The 16,247-nt window shown below is 50.5% G+C and overlaps 4 protein-coding genes across 4 annotated transcripts; 1 reads left to right on the top strand and 3 right to left on the bottom strand.

Moving 5' to 3' along the window:
• Window positions 1–535: 535 nt before the first annotated feature.
• On the top strand, window positions 536–1,324 carry N7539_003936 (mRNA splicing protein SMD2; the record flags this gene model as incomplete). Its single annotated transcript, XM_056933538.1, has 4 exons — window positions 536–564; window positions 629–661; window positions 915–1,163; window positions 1,282–1,324. The coding sequence occupies 4 exons, from the start codon at window positions 536–538 to the stop codon at window positions 1,322–1,324; spliced, it is 354 nt and encodes a 117-aa protein (XP_056791079.1).
• Window positions 1,325–2,219: 895 nt separating this feature from the next.
• On the bottom strand, window positions 2,220–3,915 carry N7539_003935 (uncharacterized protein; the record flags this gene model as incomplete). The annotated part of the gene is made up of 3 exons (XM_056933537.1): window positions 2,220–2,848; window positions 2,922–3,547; window positions 3,617–3,915. The coding sequence occupies 3 exons, from the start codon at window positions 3,913–3,915 to the stop codon at window positions 2,220–2,222; spliced, it is 1,554 nt and encodes a 517-aa protein (XP_056791078.1).
• Window positions 3,916–6,074: 2,159 nt separating this feature from the next.
• Window positions 6,075–8,960, bottom strand: N7539_003934 (cullin family protein; the record flags this gene model as incomplete). The annotated part of the gene is made up of 5 exons (XM_056933536.1): window positions 6,075–6,135; window positions 6,222–6,582; window positions 6,649–7,077; window positions 7,137–8,211; window positions 8,265–8,960. The coding sequence occupies 5 exons, from the start codon at window positions 8,958–8,960 to the stop codon at window positions 6,075–6,077; spliced, it is 2,622 nt and encodes an 873-aa protein (XP_056791077.1).
• Window positions 8,961–10,671: 1,711 nt separating this feature from the next.
• Window positions 10,672–15,954, bottom strand: N7539_003933 (nuclear pore complex Nup192/Nup205 family protein; the record flags this gene model as incomplete). The annotated part of the gene is made up of 4 exons (XM_056933535.1): window positions 10,672–11,048; window positions 11,113–11,268; window positions 11,335–15,693; window positions 15,768–15,954. 4 exons carry the CDS (start codon window positions 15,952–15,954, stop codon window positions 10,672–10,674), a joined length of 5,079 nt encoding a protein of 1,692 aa, XP_056791076.1.
• Window positions 15,955–16,247: the final 293 nt, after the last annotated feature.

Genomic DNA, 16,247 nt, shown 5'->3' with positions numbered 1-16,247 from the left:
GACAAGTGCGGGCCGAGCAGCAATGGAGTCTGTCGTCCGGGGGAATCAAGAATTGATGCTGCAGAGGAGAGGGGCAGGTCTGGAGCACAGGAATGTCAGCTAAATTGTTCTGTGCAGTCAAAGCTCCAGGTACCAACACAATGTAGACCGGTTCTTGACAAACAATTCTCACGGAGCCAATGGGTGAGGTGTAAGAGATCTGGATAGCTTACTCTTGCAAATAAGAGAAGGGGAGAGAGGGAACCGGGGCTGGCGGAGAGAAGTGAGGAGTTTGGAAAGACAAAGCGGGTTTGGAGAGTGGAAAGCAAGCCTTGCATACGCGGGTTGAAGCTATCCGCCGAGCAACCGGCGTGGACGCGACGTGACGCAGCCTACCGCGTATAGCACCTGGGTGCCTCACTTATAAGGCAGCAGCTCGGGCAAGGTCACGAAGTCATGTGATATCCGATTATCGAACTTGTCGGCCGTGATATGATTGAGATCCGAAAGAGAGAGCTACCAAGACCTTTTTATACCCCATCCACCCACATACATCATGGCTGCCGCTCCAGACCCCAAGATCCAGTAAGATTCGAGAAACGTGACTCACTTGAGGCTTTGAACCCTCGCTAACCCGTGACTTGTGCAGAGACCTGCTCAACAAGCCTAAGAGCGAGCTAACGTATGTCCATCCCGTTCCCTCTGTTCCTTCCCGATAATCCCAATCTCCAGCTGCGTGTTGTGTTTGCGACATTGCTTGGTCGTCGCCGAGTCTCGTTTCAAACATTGGGCGCATACATCGTTTGGTCTTTGCGTCGGCGCATATGATAGTCCTCGGCCGCATCCCCCGCTCTTGACACGATTGAATCACATTCTTATGCATGCGGGCGATCAAAATGACATGGAAGACTAATCGTGAAATCGATTTGCTACAGCGAATTTGAGGTTGGACTTGTTGAGGAGCACGAGCTCAATGCTGGCCCCCTCTCACTTCTACAGACCGCCACCCGCACACACACTCAAGTCCTGATTTCCTGCCGTAACAACCGCAAGTTACTGGCCCGTGTGAAGGCTTTTGACCGACATTGCAACATGGTGCTGGAACATGTGAAGGAGATGTGGACTGAGAAGCCCAAGGGCAATAAGGGCAGGGGTGTGAATAAGGAGCGCTTCGTCAGCAAGATGTAAGCTCTTATTTCAGGTGGTCCTTCGAAGTCGGTCTGCAATTATGGCCTCGAAATCCTCCTAGTCGTCCTCCACTGAGCCTCTACCATGTCTTGTGCTAATGATGCTTTGGTTCAGGTTCCTCCGTGGCGACTCCGTCATTCTCGTTCTGCTTAGCTAAACGCATCACCCCCGGCCCAACAGTACGACTCGTCTCTCTATCTCTCACCGCGCACCTTTATCCTTCCTGGGTATCGAGAGCCCGCGCTCTCCATGTCAAATCCTCGCCGGGCATTATTGTCTACCCCCTATGCAATAGTTCTCTGCTTCAGAAGGGTTTGTACATGCTTCTGCGTCTATTCCTCTCTGCAAACCCTTGGCGGGACTGTGCCTTGTCGATCTCGATACCCTCTGTTCTTACTTCCCCTCTATCCCGACTGCAAATGCCCCTCCGCCCTTGCATCTGGTCACCGCCAGTCCGAGCCAGAGCTTAACCTTCCCCTAACTTGCATCTCTGTCGGCCCCTAACGCCATCCTGGCCGATTCTCACAAAATACGGACGAATAAAAATGAAACGATTTTCAGTAAAACCAGATATCATTGTCTCTTTCCTTTCACATAACTTCGTCGATATCTGCGGCTAGGTGTGCGCGGGTATGGAAGATTCAAACCCTAGATTTAATCGTTGATGTCGACTCGGGAAGTGAATTTCGATCGTTTTCAGCAATTGTCCGAGCAATTGTCCGCTGTCGACTCATAAGAGAAAGTCGAATGCCGGGCTCGCTCTCGGTTCGTAGATAGCCTTAGCCCTGCAGTAGCTACTAAGCTAGTGTGGCCGGCGATCATTCGTGTAGTGGCAGCCGGAGCCTGTTCAATAGGTACAGATGCACCCAGTCACACGACGATATGAGAAATTTGACCGGATGAGGGAGAATCTACGCCGGCGTTCCAACCGATCTTCAGTTACAGTAATTACACCCCTGTGAATCTCGGCGGGCCATAATGGAATTGCTAGACCTGTTTGCTGCTTTTGGATACAAGGCCTTCATGTTTAGTGAAACCTATCCGTACCATACCTAGCACGCTTCCGATAACCCAGTCAAGAATTCACTAAGCCCATAAGCACCCGGATCAGGCACCTTGCCTAACCATTCTGCCTCACTACCCACATAGACAGAACGACCCAGACTCGCCTTCATACTCTTCGTCGACTCCGTGCCCTGCTGTGCCGCAGCCGCCGCAGCACGTACATCATGAGTTTCGAAGAGGGTATCGCAGAACGGCACCAGCGCATCCATTAGTGTGCGATCCCCTGGCTTCGCCGGTGTATATTGGCTCAAGGCCGCGACGGAATGTTTCAAGGCCTGGGCCCAGACTTCTGTGGTGACGGGACGAGCAGAGCCCGTATCTTGGGCGCGGAGTCCATGGGCCAGAGCGTTCAAAAAGATCGCATAGATGGCACCGGATGTGCCGTCCATAACGTTCTCAACTACCTCGACAATCCGAAGAACTGTAGTGACGGCGTCATTTGTGATGGCGGGGGATGGTTGGTCGAGGAGTTTTTCAATAGCCTCGGCGCCTCGCTTGAGACCGATGCCGCAGTCACCGTCACCTACAATTGTGTCGTACCGGGTCACCTCTGGTTCGGCTGCGATCACTCGCTTCAAGCCTGCGCTTAGACTGGTCTTGATGATGGAAGGATCCACTGGTGCCTCAAAGCGATCAGTATCTTGAACATAAGCCACGGGTGTAAACGTGTACGAAGAGAGTTCACTCACGTTGCAAGTTGCTCGGCGTCTCTTCCACAACATTCGTAGCTTTCAGCTCCACCGGCGTATCCAAACGATCACTCCAAGTGGCGGTGGAAATGGGTGCGGACCAGCCTACAGCCTCGGCGGGGGCATCGATCAATTCAAGCATGGACTTTCCTGGACCGAGGCCATTGTCCGCGAGTTTCAGAAGTGAGATACTGAAGCCCATGCCATTGAGACTCGTCAGGAATGTACCTGAGATCACACGCACTGGCTTGATCTTATGATCCCGCAGGAGCTGACGATGTACTTCATCAGTGATACCAGCTAGCTCGATCGGGCTGACGCCGCCGAGATTGTTGATCAGGAGAACAAAATCATCTCCAGGACCGTGACGCAGATATGCTCGTTCGACGTCATCCTGGCTCAACAGCTGGTCAAGCATGATCGAGACCATTTGCACCAGGTCGGCCTTCATACGATGTGAGCCGGGCTCATTGTGAATGCCCATGCCAATTTCAACTTCGCCATTTGGAATGAAATCTTCAGGCATCCCGCGGCCGGGCACATGGACGTGCTCTAGTGAAGAACCAATGGAGACGAGGTTCTCATTGGCGAATTGGGCTAATTTGTAGACTTCTTCGAGAGAGCCCCTGAGCAAAAGTTAAAATGAGCATGGTAGAGCAAAATGACAGGAAGCCCGCTCTGAATGACAGACTTACCCAGCCTCTGCCAAAGCACCGGTGATCTTCAAGATCAGCACGCCGCCACCGATGCCCCGCCGACCAACTTTACCACCCTTGGTGCGGCCAACGCCTACATCGTCGTTGATCGGGAAGAACTCGGTTCGAATACCCGCCGCGCGACATTTTTCAGCCGCCATACCAAAGTTTAACACATCGCCGGTGTAATTGTTGGGCAAAATCAGGACACCTGCATCCGTGGGAACTCGATCAATAGCTGCTCTCCGAACCTGTTCGGCCGAGGAGAGAGGCAAACATTGAGCCAGCAACCGAAGCATCGCAGAAACCTTTGCCCACGAACCCTGCAAATGCCGGCTCGTGGCCCGAACCACCTCCGGTGATAATGGAGACTTTTCCAGGCCTGCGAGCAGCGTCTGGGCGGCGAAAGATGATCTTGTTGGGGACATCGAATGCTAGAGATGGATTTGTCAGGGTGAGCGAATTGAGTGCTGTCAGTACCAGGTGATTTGGATCGGAGAAGAAATGTTTGGCTGTTCGACCAGAGAATTAGTACTTCTCGAGGGATTTTGTATTTGAAACACACAAGGGTTCACAACTTCTCATTCCCAAGAAGAATGAAGCTTACTCTGCATGATTATAGTTGATCGCAACCCTGTGCTCGATCCTTTCACGTGGATTCCAAGCGAGCCCTTCCCAATTGTTTTCACGGTGTCTGTCTGCCTTTTTGTCCTGACAGATAATTCACCAGCCTTTCTCGAGCTGAACTACCTTGTGGAGAGTCCAAAATGAATTTCCTAGCACAAAGGAGACAGGGGAGAACGGAGAGTTCGGGACCGTGAAAGCTCCTTGATTGCTGCAAGCTCAGAAGGCGATCCCGAGTATGACTGTGCAGTAGTATGCACAAATTTGAGATTTGACAAGAACACCCTGGCCTGGGTATCAATGTGTTATAAACGGAGACGAAAGTTCTCTGTAAACTTGTCAGTGGCTCCGTCGCACAACGACTTGTACATCCACGGCCCAAACTCGAAATATATGCGGTATGGGCTTGACAATTTGTACTACGGTACGTACAGCTGTTGTGGTACCGCGCGGAGTATGTAAATTGTAAATTCACTTCGATGCGTGGAGAAAGCGGGGAAAAGTGGAGAATCGGAACAGGACCGTGAGGAAAGTACTGCGACATCGATGGGAAAAGCCCCCAGGTGTTAGTATAACTGGCGATAATTTCGAATTGCTCTTGATCACAATGTCCCAGGCTTGAGCGATAATAGAACGTTCCGAGGAAGGCACATTTTCCTGATGTGGGAAATCACAGTAAGGCCAAGTGAGCACAGACGTGACTTACCTGGTGTTGTGCCAATTTACCCCCAAGTTGCGACGGAGTCGTACCTCGAAATGCCTGCAGTTGCAGTGGAAAAGCACGAATATGCGATGAGCTCCTGTCGATGGAGATTTGGAGAGAAAAAAGAGACGTACACACTCTTATATTGCTACCACCTCAACGTTGACCACATTCCGACATTGCCTCAGTTCACCCCACTCCTCGGAACTTGGAAAATTAGAAAAACAAAAGTGGTAAATGCACTAGATTGAACTGGTGATCGCCTGAGCTTCTCTGCACATCCGAGCCGAGATGGATACTACAGTACAATTCTCATCAACGCGGAGCTCAATCTGTGGTCTGGGCCACGATCGGCTTACCTTCTACGGACATTCCGACACCAGATACTCCACGCCGCATCATGTGGCACATGATCAGAAACCCCACATATTGACAAGATCTTAAGCATGGAAGCAAAGTCTTCTGGAGTCGCCATGGACGCCGGTGAAAACACGCACTTATCGATGCATTTTCCTATCCGTATGAGTCTCGATTATGACTGTTAGTCACTCTAGCGGACGGCTATGGCAAAGCCTGAGATCCAGAACCGCGGGCCATTGCCGACGCAAACTGGCAGTCCCACCTGCCTCGGAGGTGCTCCGATCAGATGTTTACATGGAATACATGCAGTTATGCTTCTATGAGCTCGGCCCATTTGTGATGCCGATAATCCTGGGTAGTAGGCACCTAGTAGGCACCCTTGGGGGAGATGCAAGTACTGAAGTACTATAAGACAAGTAACGAATTTCGAGCAGTCAAGGGTCGAAGTAGAGCGGACCGACTCTGATTGTCTCATTAATGAGGCTATCATAAGGTAGACATGCACGGTGATACCCAACAAATGATAAAGAAAAGCATCCCACTCATACACATAATTTGAACCATATTCCTGTAACCAGCACCAAAGCCGACGATCGCATCGAAACATAACAACGACCACAAAACTCATCCAGCGCCCCATTCGGTTCCCAAACTTCGGTGTTCCAGGTCGCTAAGAGTGAAAAAAGAAATGAAAAAGAGGCAGTCACTATGCTCATAAACAGACACGGCAGGAAGCTAAGTCGAGCACCATTTCTCTCAAAAGACCGAGCCTTATGCCACGTATCTATACTGATTGTTATCGATACGCTCCATGTAGTCTTTCTCGATCAACCTGTTGATCAAGCGATGGTTAGCGTAAAATTTCCCCAACAAGGGTAGAGAAGAACTCCAGAGCACCCGAAGAATCCTATCACGTACTTCTCAATATTGGTTTTAATCTCAACTGGCTGAAGCGTGCCCCGGTGACGGGTGGCTTCAATCACCTCTGTGATGAGCTCAACGTGTTTGATCGTTTTGCGACTCTTCATGATGCGCACGATTGCTGCTTGCGTCTCATAGTGCCGATCTGCGGCAACTCGCTCGTGAGTAGTTTTATTCTCCTCCTTTGTCTCCTTCAATTGAATCTGGTTGATCTTGATGCGCATCTTGGCATCACTGAATCCAGTGTTGTAGGAGAAGGTGTCGGTTGTCTCGACCTCCTTGCCTTTGGGCGTCTTTGTTAGAACGCGATACTTGGCACAAGCAAGCGACTGCAAAGTCCGCTTCAACTCAGGATCCGCTATGAGAGCAACATTATTAGCCAACAGTAACGCACAATGAGAAGGAAAATTCTGGATTTGCTTACAGAGTCCCGTTGCGGTTTGGATATCGACATAACGGAGTGTCCCATCCTCCTCAACGTCATTGAAAAGGAGAAGCACGATAGCTTGGAATGAACTGACGACTAATTCCTTGGAGCCTTTCGGGAAGCGAGCGCGCAACTGACAGTGTGCAAGCTGGTGCTTCCAATTCAATCGGCGCCCTGTATGCTTGTTGCAGTAGAATTCCTGGAAGTTATTGATGGCAGTGGCAATTATTGAAGGGATGCGCACGGGAACATCGGCGTACGTGGGCCACGCGGCGGCTGAGAGCACGTTGACACTGAGATCAACCGGTGGTCGATGCTTTCGGTGGCGCTCACGATTGAAAGCCGTATAGGCCGTCATCTCGTCGCGAGCTACTTCGATGTCCTTGAACATGGTCTCCAGGTTGAGCGTGAAACTTGAGCCACATTCTGATGAAAATTAGCCGAATCCAAATAGGGAGAGCTCACACACCGGCAATCTATCTTACCTTTTTTCAGGCGACCCAGCATGCTCTTTTCGGCATCATCGCTTGCACTTCGGCCCATCAACAGACGCCTGGCGAGATCATTCTTGTAAAACGCCTCAAATACGGCCTTGCCTTGCACAAAGCGGAACAAATCGAGCACTTGATCCAATTGCCGATTGATCTCGGCGTCCTCATCTACCATGGCGTCCTCCTGTTGGCTAGCGGGCATTTTCCAGCCGCCCTTCAGTAAACGGTCCACGTATTTGGCAATCATCTCTCCGGTCTTGGGGTTATCAGTGCCACCGGTAGATTCACCCTTGCGGCCAAGGTTCATGAACTGGCCAAATGCTTCTCGCAATGTGTGGCCGAGGCCCTCGTTTCGATCGAAAGACTGAACGAGTGTCTCATCGAGCTGTTTCTTGAACTGCAGAAGGCGCACGATCATATCCGCTTCATTCTTCTCGTCGAATACGATACTCGAGCCTTCCTCAACAATGAAATGGCCAAGAGCGGTCTTCAATTTGTGGGTCAGGCCGCGCCGACTGAGGAGGGAGTAAAGCTGCTTCAAGGCCGTCTGATTTCCTGCTCGCATCAGACCTAGAATCTCCTGCTCATTGAGTAGGACCTCCTCGTGCCCTGTGATCAGGATCTCATCCAATAGCTCAGAGAGCCGTTGCGTTGTGCTCCTATTCAAGGCAAAAAGTCCACATCGCTCAACTTCTCGTTCGATCAGACGATGGCTGTTCTCAACAAATGAGGCCAGGTGCCCGGTCGATTCTCTCTGCGCCCATGATGCAATGAATTTTTCTGAGCTTGTGATGAAAAGTGGCTCAAACTCAGTACTGTAGACATCGAGATTGTGGAAGAGTTCTATCGCATCACGAAGTAAGGTCGCGTCGTGCGCAATCTTCGTTTCGGCGCCCCGATCGGCAGCAATGAGATCGCAAGCACCCCGCAGAATCTTCGGTTTCAAGGTCGAGTCGGCGAAGACGTAAGTGCGAAATAGGACCAAGCCCATTTCCTGAATGACAGGGAAGTCTTTGGAGTGCAGGAGGAACGACTGGTCAAGGTAATAGAAGACCCAGCGAACAGTTATCTGTTCTTTGTCAATACTTGAACAGTGCACTCGCGATGGAGACTCGTACTCACCAGTCTCGAATGCCATCCAGACCATGCGTCGATCACTGCCCGCAGTGTATCGACATCCGTCCCGGCTCCGGCTTTAACCAGGTTATCTCGAAGTGTTCCAGCCACATAATTCTTGCATCTCTCTTGAACTTTCTCGGCAAGGAGCGCAGCTTTCTCTTGGCGGCAGATATTCTCTGCGCCCTTGTACAATTCCTCCAAGGAGATTGCTTTCGTGCCATTGAAGATCGCTGATAGCGCGGCGTCCAGTTGCGCCCAAGTTTTGTCGAAATATTGCTCTTGATTCGCCCGAGGGCCGGCACGTAGATTTTTGACCACTAATTTCTTCGCGCCTGAATGTGGACTGAAGTTATTCTGACGGGCAGGGGCCCCAAAAGTCTGGGCGTTCGACGCCGGTGTGCTGCGCATAAACGCTGCTCCGTTCTTAGGTGGAGAGCCGGAGAAGTTGTACATCTTGGTCGGCGATACCGTGTGGCTCGACGCAGACCGCGAAGGAGACAGAGAATAGCGAGGCCGTTTCGAGGTGGCAAGTGAGCCTTGATGATCGTTGTTGCGAGAGGTACTCGATGCGAGCAGTTCTGAGATAGTCCGCTGCGATTGCGGTTGCGATAGCTCTACTGGGTCAGGGAGCTTCCTCTTGCCGCTCGGCTTGCGCTTACCGCTCCGCAGATCGGGGTCGGCACTCGGATTCTGCTGCATCAAGCCGGTTCAATCCGACGTGTATGTGTTGGGGGGGGGAGGCGGGGGGAGAAGCCAGAGTATTAATAGAAAAATGATAGCGATAATAGATCGATCATAATTCAGTGAGGGCGGTCTGTGGCGGAGCCGGGAGATTGGTGAATGAGGGGATGGGCAATATCCGGGCTGAAAGTAGGTGAGAGTAGTCAAGTCTCAGTACTCCCTCCAGGACTAGTGTCAACCTCCGCACGGCGATAAGATAGGAGTGGAGCGGACCCGTGTTGGGACCGCCAACTGGTGAGTGATTACAACATCATCCGGTGATGAGCCGTCATGACCGGAGTTTCCCACAAAGAATTAAGAAATAGATTCAAGTGACCAGTGACCGGAGAACCACGCAATGATCAAACCGTCGCTGGATAAAACTGACGAATTTATAATGGAGATGAAGTTAATGGCTGCCGGACAATCTCTAGAGCTGAAGTTTTCCCGGTGTTAATCATGTACAGAAGTGTCATAGGAACCTGGTGTGAAGCGACCTCGTTCGAAGAGCAATATCATACACAGCAACTGGTGTGCGACTTTGAAGAGTGAATACCTTCATAAAAAACTCTAGCACGCAGCTCTTCGGCGAATTGGGTTGCTCCGCTTCCTCATGGACTTTCGACCGTTCGGCGCAAGGCTCGTTCTTTTCCCCTTGGCGCACGATTCCTTCTCGAGAATCTGCTTCGCCTCCGGGCTCTCCATCCACGGGCTCATCCTCTGGTAAATGTGGAACGTCCGTCGAAGGATCCATGTGCCTTTCATTTTGCGTCTCTTGCTTGGTGTCATCATGCTGGCTTTGATTTCGTTTGTTTATATTGACGACACTTTCGAGGTCTTCTATCTTCATGGACCCCTGCGAGCTCTGCGGGCTCTGCCAGCTCCACTAGGTAACATCCATGGAATATGATGTGAGTGGTCCCTGTCGTCAGCAGATAGGTAGATTTTGGGTGAGTTTCTCCGGGGATCTTCCCATTCCACAGGTCTAATTAATAGCCTATGTGGAAGACTTTGCGACACTCGCTATACAGAGTTGTCGAACGGGTACTTAAAGATCTACACCAGGGATCGTCTTATTGTAGGCCCCCGTTTGCACAATGATTATTCGGTTCATGCGCCCGCAGACAGATGTCAGTCGGGAAAAAGAGTGGCTAGACAAATCAGGCAACTGCATGATTCATGCAAAGATGGCCTCTAATGATCATGAGTTCCATAAAAGTTGCCGCCCTCGCTCGTCTCTGGGCAAATATTCGAGCCTAGCGCCGATCTGTCTCATGACGAAGTTGACGGAAACAGGCTAGGCATACATCTCTCAGTTGGCTCGTTATCAGGTAGACACCCCGATGCTTCAGCAACCAGTATGGTGAAAAGAGCATGTCTGACAAGTGATATGCTGTAATAACAGCAGATCTCTAATGCGACTCTTTAATGATTACTATAGTCTACCTTCCGTTAATGAAAGAGACGGCCATCTTGAGAACAATGGGGTCATGGAATTGGATTATGGCACAAGAGAGCCCGTGGCTCTCGGTGTGATTGATAACCCCCACAAAAAGAAAGGACGACACAGAGCAATTCTGTTCGTTGCCATCCGTAAATATGCCACCAGAATCGCTCAACCGTGAACTCCACCAAAATATGACAGAAGACGCCGCATTGTTGCAGTTATGCCTATCTTTCATCCGCAAATTCATGAAAAAAGAGTGGGCTGTGTGCTCTGCTGCACCTCAGGATCGTCAAACTGTGGCATGTCAACGGGGTGTGGTAGGGTTGGGGGTCGGGATGTTAATATTACCTCAATAAAGTCGGCAGCCGCCACGAGCGCCATAAATGATTTGACCAATTCGCAGAGAGCTTCGCGGTGAGGGGGCGGTGTTGTCCCACCAATTTTGGCGAATCTTTTAAAAACGCCGACCATGCAGGGTCTATTCTCAGAGATAAAGGTCTGGGTCTGCATTTTGATCTGCTCGTTGTGGACGCCTCGTGATAAGACAGCAGAGACAATGACACGGATCACGCAGAGAAGGAGGTCGTAATATTTCCGCAATGCATCCGGATTATCAATATCTGCAGATGTTAGCGCATATTTCCTCAATATCGGGGTTGGCCATTCATGGAAGTGGAGACATACCAATTCCGATATCCGGATCCGCAGCAAACAATTGCGACTCGCGGACAGATTCAAACAGCCCAGATTTGATCACGTGTGTCGCTCCACTCTTTGTCCGTGAAAGTTGCTGAAGGAGCGCTAGTAGTGACTCGTAATATGCCAACAGAGAAGCGGTATCTATGAAATAATCATAATTAGAATTGCCAAGTCTTCGACACCGAGGGCCAGATCGATCTGTCTTACCGGCTGCCTGGGCATTCCGTAATTCAGATGGTAACGATCTTAACGAATCGAAAAAGAGACTCAAATAATTCGACTGCGACATGGATTCAGCCAGGACGCCATCCGTTCGACTGTCAAGAGCTGCAAGGCTATTTAGTAACAGCAGGGCCGCAGCTCGACAGGTCTCTTGCCCGGTGTAAGCATCGTCGCAGATGGTCTCGACGAGTCCAGGACCAGCAGTCTTGATCATCTGTTGGCTTTTTCGGCGAAGGTTCTCATGACTGATCTCTTGCGATGAGATGCGATTCACGTAAATTGAGCATATGCTGTAGAAGACCTCTCGCAATGCTACATTCCCCGATGCGAGCATGATGCCGCGCATGGACACCTGGAAGAGCTGATGAAGTTTTTCGTCGATGATGTCCCCACTGCGCGAGGCAAATGTGCCTGGACAAGCTCTTGCAAGTTGGCTGATCAACGTCTCGCCCAAACGGGCAAGTTCAATAGACTCTGCGGAGTCACCATCGATGGAAGCTTCTAGCTTGGGCAGGATAAGCTGAATGGCATGGAGGATGAAAGTTGGCCTGGTTGCATCGTCTAGAACAGAGCAAGTGGTGATGGTGGTGACAAGCTCTGCCCAGGCGCGAAGCGCGAGATAACGATTGTGTAAAATCTGCCGAAGCTGATTGGTGGCAAGAATGAATATCTTCAACGTTTCCGCTTCCACTTCGAAGGCTTCCTCATTTTGAGGTCGTGGCGGACTGGACGCGAAGAGCTCGGATTTACGAATTTGAATTAATTCGTCGATTTTGGCAATGTCAAACAAAACAAGAGGGCCCCGTTCTGAGTCAACGCATTCGTGGATAGGGAGGTCGTCGAGGAACGTTAGTTGCGGGTAATGGAAATTGCGAGAAGTGTCGAGGTCGGCGAAATCGAAGAGATCGAATACCGAGACATGCTGAATGAGCTCACCGCTGTCCAACGTCGAGTTTCCGAGGAGGGTTGAGAGAACACTAGCTTGAAGCGTGGGGGAGCTCACTTTGGCCGCGGATCGAATCTCTGTGGCAGCATATGAGAACAGGTGACTGCGATACAGCAAATATTCCGCCAAAGCCGAAGTAGCATCGGTCATCCAGAAGTCATCGGCTGATACGGGAAACCCGTTCCAGAGGGTGTTGGGGCCGATAATCTGCTGGCTTGCGAAGGCATTCACCAAGAATGCTTGAGAGCGCATCTCACTCAAGGTGAAGAAAGTTGCGAGCTTGGAGGACCAAAGGTGTTTGATTACTTCAAAGGCCATTCGCTTCAGATGCACTGTGTATGACGTGATAGTCCCACCCACTTCGTCTGGATATTGTTGCAGGAAGCCGATAATTGCATGCAGCAAAGACATTCCCTGGGCGAATAGCCCATTTGAAGGCAGGTCAAGGACGTTGCCAAGACAGCTGAAACCAAGGAGAAGGTGCGCAACTGTGGGTCGATCGGTTATCATACCCAAGCAGCTATTCAAGAGCGCAAGAAGGCTTTCCCGAATCACATAGCCAGCTGTTTTAGGGCCGTATTCAAGCTCCCTCAAGTCGGGTTCCATCATTGATACCAAAGAGCGTGCGACACTATCAACGTCAACCTCTGATGCCAGTACCTCCACAATTTTGTTGGAGGACTGCCATTTAATGAGCTCAGGTGACGACATCTTGTTCAATTTCCGTGAGCTCGTGAGCTTTTCCAGGAGGGATAAGGATGTGACAGTCAGTTGCTCGTGGCCCGTACCACAGAAGAGGCAGAGTGCAGGTACGAGGGACAAGTTATTCAGCACACTGTCTTCAAACGAAGCGAGTGATGAAGTGGCTACCGATGAGTGGTCAGTGAATTTGGACTTGACCAACGGCTTGACGATGTTGAAGTACGTAGATTGGAGGTCCATAATAAGATTCATCACTTCAACGCTGCGTAACACCGTCAGAACCAAGACTGAGTCAGACGAAGCTTGAGCTACCTCCGATATGTTAACTCGACTTATTGAGAAAACGGATCTCAACACATCCTCATTGAAAAGCCACTCCATTACACGGGAGAACGGGTGCATGCGAGTGTATGCCTCGAGATTGTGTGCTTTCGCGGCAGAGTCAACAATCGTCGAATAACTGAGGAATGTCACAAGCTCTTCGTTAAAGGTGCGCAAACTTGTCACGACAAATTCAAGACAGTTGTAAGTCAACAGGCGTGAGTTATGGCTCCCCAAATCTTGTCCCCGTCGGGATAGGGCATGACCCATAACAAAGTCAATGTACGGTTCAATGCCAGGCATCCGGTAGGCAGCTCCCAAAGAATCCGGGAATGCAAGAGATAATGGTTGTAAGCTTGTGCCGGTATTGGGCGTGACTAATGAATTTATCAAAGTCACAAAGGCGTTCGTTTGATCGAAAGCCTCGCCGATCTTCTGGAAGGCCTGCTGTTCATACCACAAACTATGGTTGGAATGGGCAGGCGCTTTAACAAGGTTTGAAGCTTCATCCACTAGCGCACTTGTCAAGAAAGAGTTGAGGGACTCCCACATTTCAAAACCATCACCCGGAGTTCTGTCGGTCATCAAGGCAGATAATGTGGTGAAGATGGTCGCCCTCAGATGAGTCGGAATCGGGCCTCTACACAATGTCAAGAGCTCCTCTGCAACCTTGAAGGATTTATTTTGAAGCATCCAGTTACGGATGGCTGCGCTTTGCTTGCATAGATGACCTATAAGACGAAGATAGGAAGTGAGCATGACTGGAGATTCCGGCTCGCTGAGGTCAATGCGCCCTGTCTTTCGAGAAGATAAAGTCCCTTGTCTGCCTTGTTGACCGTGACCCCCGACTGGAGCTTTCTCGGTGACACGGGTCGCATAAAGATGCAGTTCGGCAAACATCTGACTCCAATTCATGTTCGTGGATCGCTTCAATTTTGTGGATAAGAATTTTTCCTCCTCGGTCAAGAATCTGTGCGCCGCAGCGGCATTCTCTTCACCTTCAGATATCGAGCAAAGCATTTCACAGAAGGCACTGACTCGAGGCACGGTCTGCCGCTTGGATGCCCATTGCAAAAAGCCGTAGAGATTTCCATCGGCGTCACTCCACCATTCTTGCGCAGGTTCCACTCGGTGCTCGTATGCAAATGAAATGATCATCAAGAATGTTTCCAGGTGGGTTTTCGCTTCAACGACGGCGCGATTTGTGCTGGATGTAAGTCCCTCTCTGAGAGCAGTGATTTGATCCAGCCGCTGGATGTCCTCTTCTGATTTGAGCCTGCGGACGGCATCGGGCATATTTGCGATGCAGGACTCGACGAAGATTTCGAGGGTCTCCATTAGCAAGCCTTTCATGTAGGCGCTGCAGTGACTGGAATCTGGGAGACTGATTGGGCTCTCTTTCAAAAGCAAAGCTACCAGCTCGCTGCGCGCGGGTTCTGCCCATTGCTCACTGTTGACACTCGAGCAAATAGCTAGCAACAATTCCAATGCTCCATCGTCCAAACATGTCATAAAAGTCTTTGTCCGCTCTTCGGCTTCCCTCTCCGCGTCAAAACTCGGACCGAGGTCGGAAGGATGATTTTCAAAATACCAGCCACTATAGATGGCGAGCCAAAGAGCCGTCATCGACGCATGTAATTGGGGAAGCCTCCAGGACTGTCCATCCTTGGCTTGAGTGACAACCCCGTGAAGGCTTCGAGCTTCAGTTGAAGACCCATGTTCTGAAGACCCATGGCGATTGAAGGCCGCTATCGCGATGGGGACATAGTGAACCAGTAGAACGTCGAGACGGTCCAGCTTCTTCAGATGATTTGCGAGGACGCGAAAGTCTTCAGCACTAGTGTAAGTTCCCTGGAAAAGATAGAACAGAACCGCTGCGAGAGACTCATGCTGCTGTTGCAAACTGCGTCGCTGGTATTCAATGGCTTCCATGATATCTTGATCTTCTTCTTGACCAACGATTGACGCTTTCTGAATCTGATCGCCCAACAGGGCCAGCCATCTCTCAATGTCTCCCAAAGAGTGAAGGGCCTTGCGTGTGTAATCTGAAGCATTTTGCATTGTTCCGTTTTTTGTCTTCAGGACACGAGCTAGCATGTCGCTCATGAGAGGCGAAATAATTCCAGGTTCCTCCGATTCACAGGTCCCTCGGCAGATAAGGCGAAGACACTCGAGAAGGAAATGGCGGCGCTCGTGGAATCTCATGATCGCTGTGATCAAAGGTGGACGGTCCAGAATCCGGGAGTCTTCTTGCGCTGCCAAGAACATAACCGCGGCCTCCAGCTCATCGATGTTCAGGGCATCGGCTAGCTGGAGAGCACCTTGTTGGAAGTCTTCATTAATAGAATACTCAATCTCGGCAACCGTAATCTTTCCTGTAAGTGTTCGCTGATATTAGCATCATTTTTGAGAGAGCCTGTTTTGACGTGCAAAGATGAGAGCTCCTTACCCGAGAGCACAGTTTGGCGACTGCCATTGCTTTTCGCGGGCTTGTCTAGGAGTTTCTGGAAATCATCGATATGTGTCTCTAACTCAACTATGAGTCGCTCAACATTGAGAAAAGAGCTGTCAGTAGTGGCGGAGAGATCCTGGTACAGGCCACGGAGGCTTGCCAGGTTCTCGTGAAGATCTGCCATGATGGCGCAGGATTTGTGTATTCAAAGATTATAGCTCGGAGCTCTTGCGGTTCCTGAGAGGCGGAACGCGATCAAAATTCCGGGCGGTCATCCACTCAGACAATACTGCCGCCCCAGCACTTACAACCCGCGGGAGCTGCCAAAAAAACACGCAAGCGATATCCACTGCCCAGTACTATAGTCCTGAATCATAACCATCTTGAGGCGTACCTTCTAATTTGCTCACAACAAAGCAAGTCAAATTGATGTCGCGCCTTGCGACGTGTCCATCGAGCTATCGCTCAGTGTGGAAA

This window comes from Penicillium diatomitis (assembly GCF_028827545.1).
Source record: "Penicillium diatomitis strain IBT 30728 chromosome Unknown utg000004l_segment0_segment0, whole genome shotgun sequence".
NCBI classification, from domain to species: Eukaryota; Fungi; Ascomycota; class Eurotiomycetes; order Eurotiales; family Aspergillaceae; genus Penicillium; species Penicillium diatomitis.
Note: the sequence above shows the minus strand (reverse complement) of the source record. Positions and strands in the feature narration are given on the sequence as shown.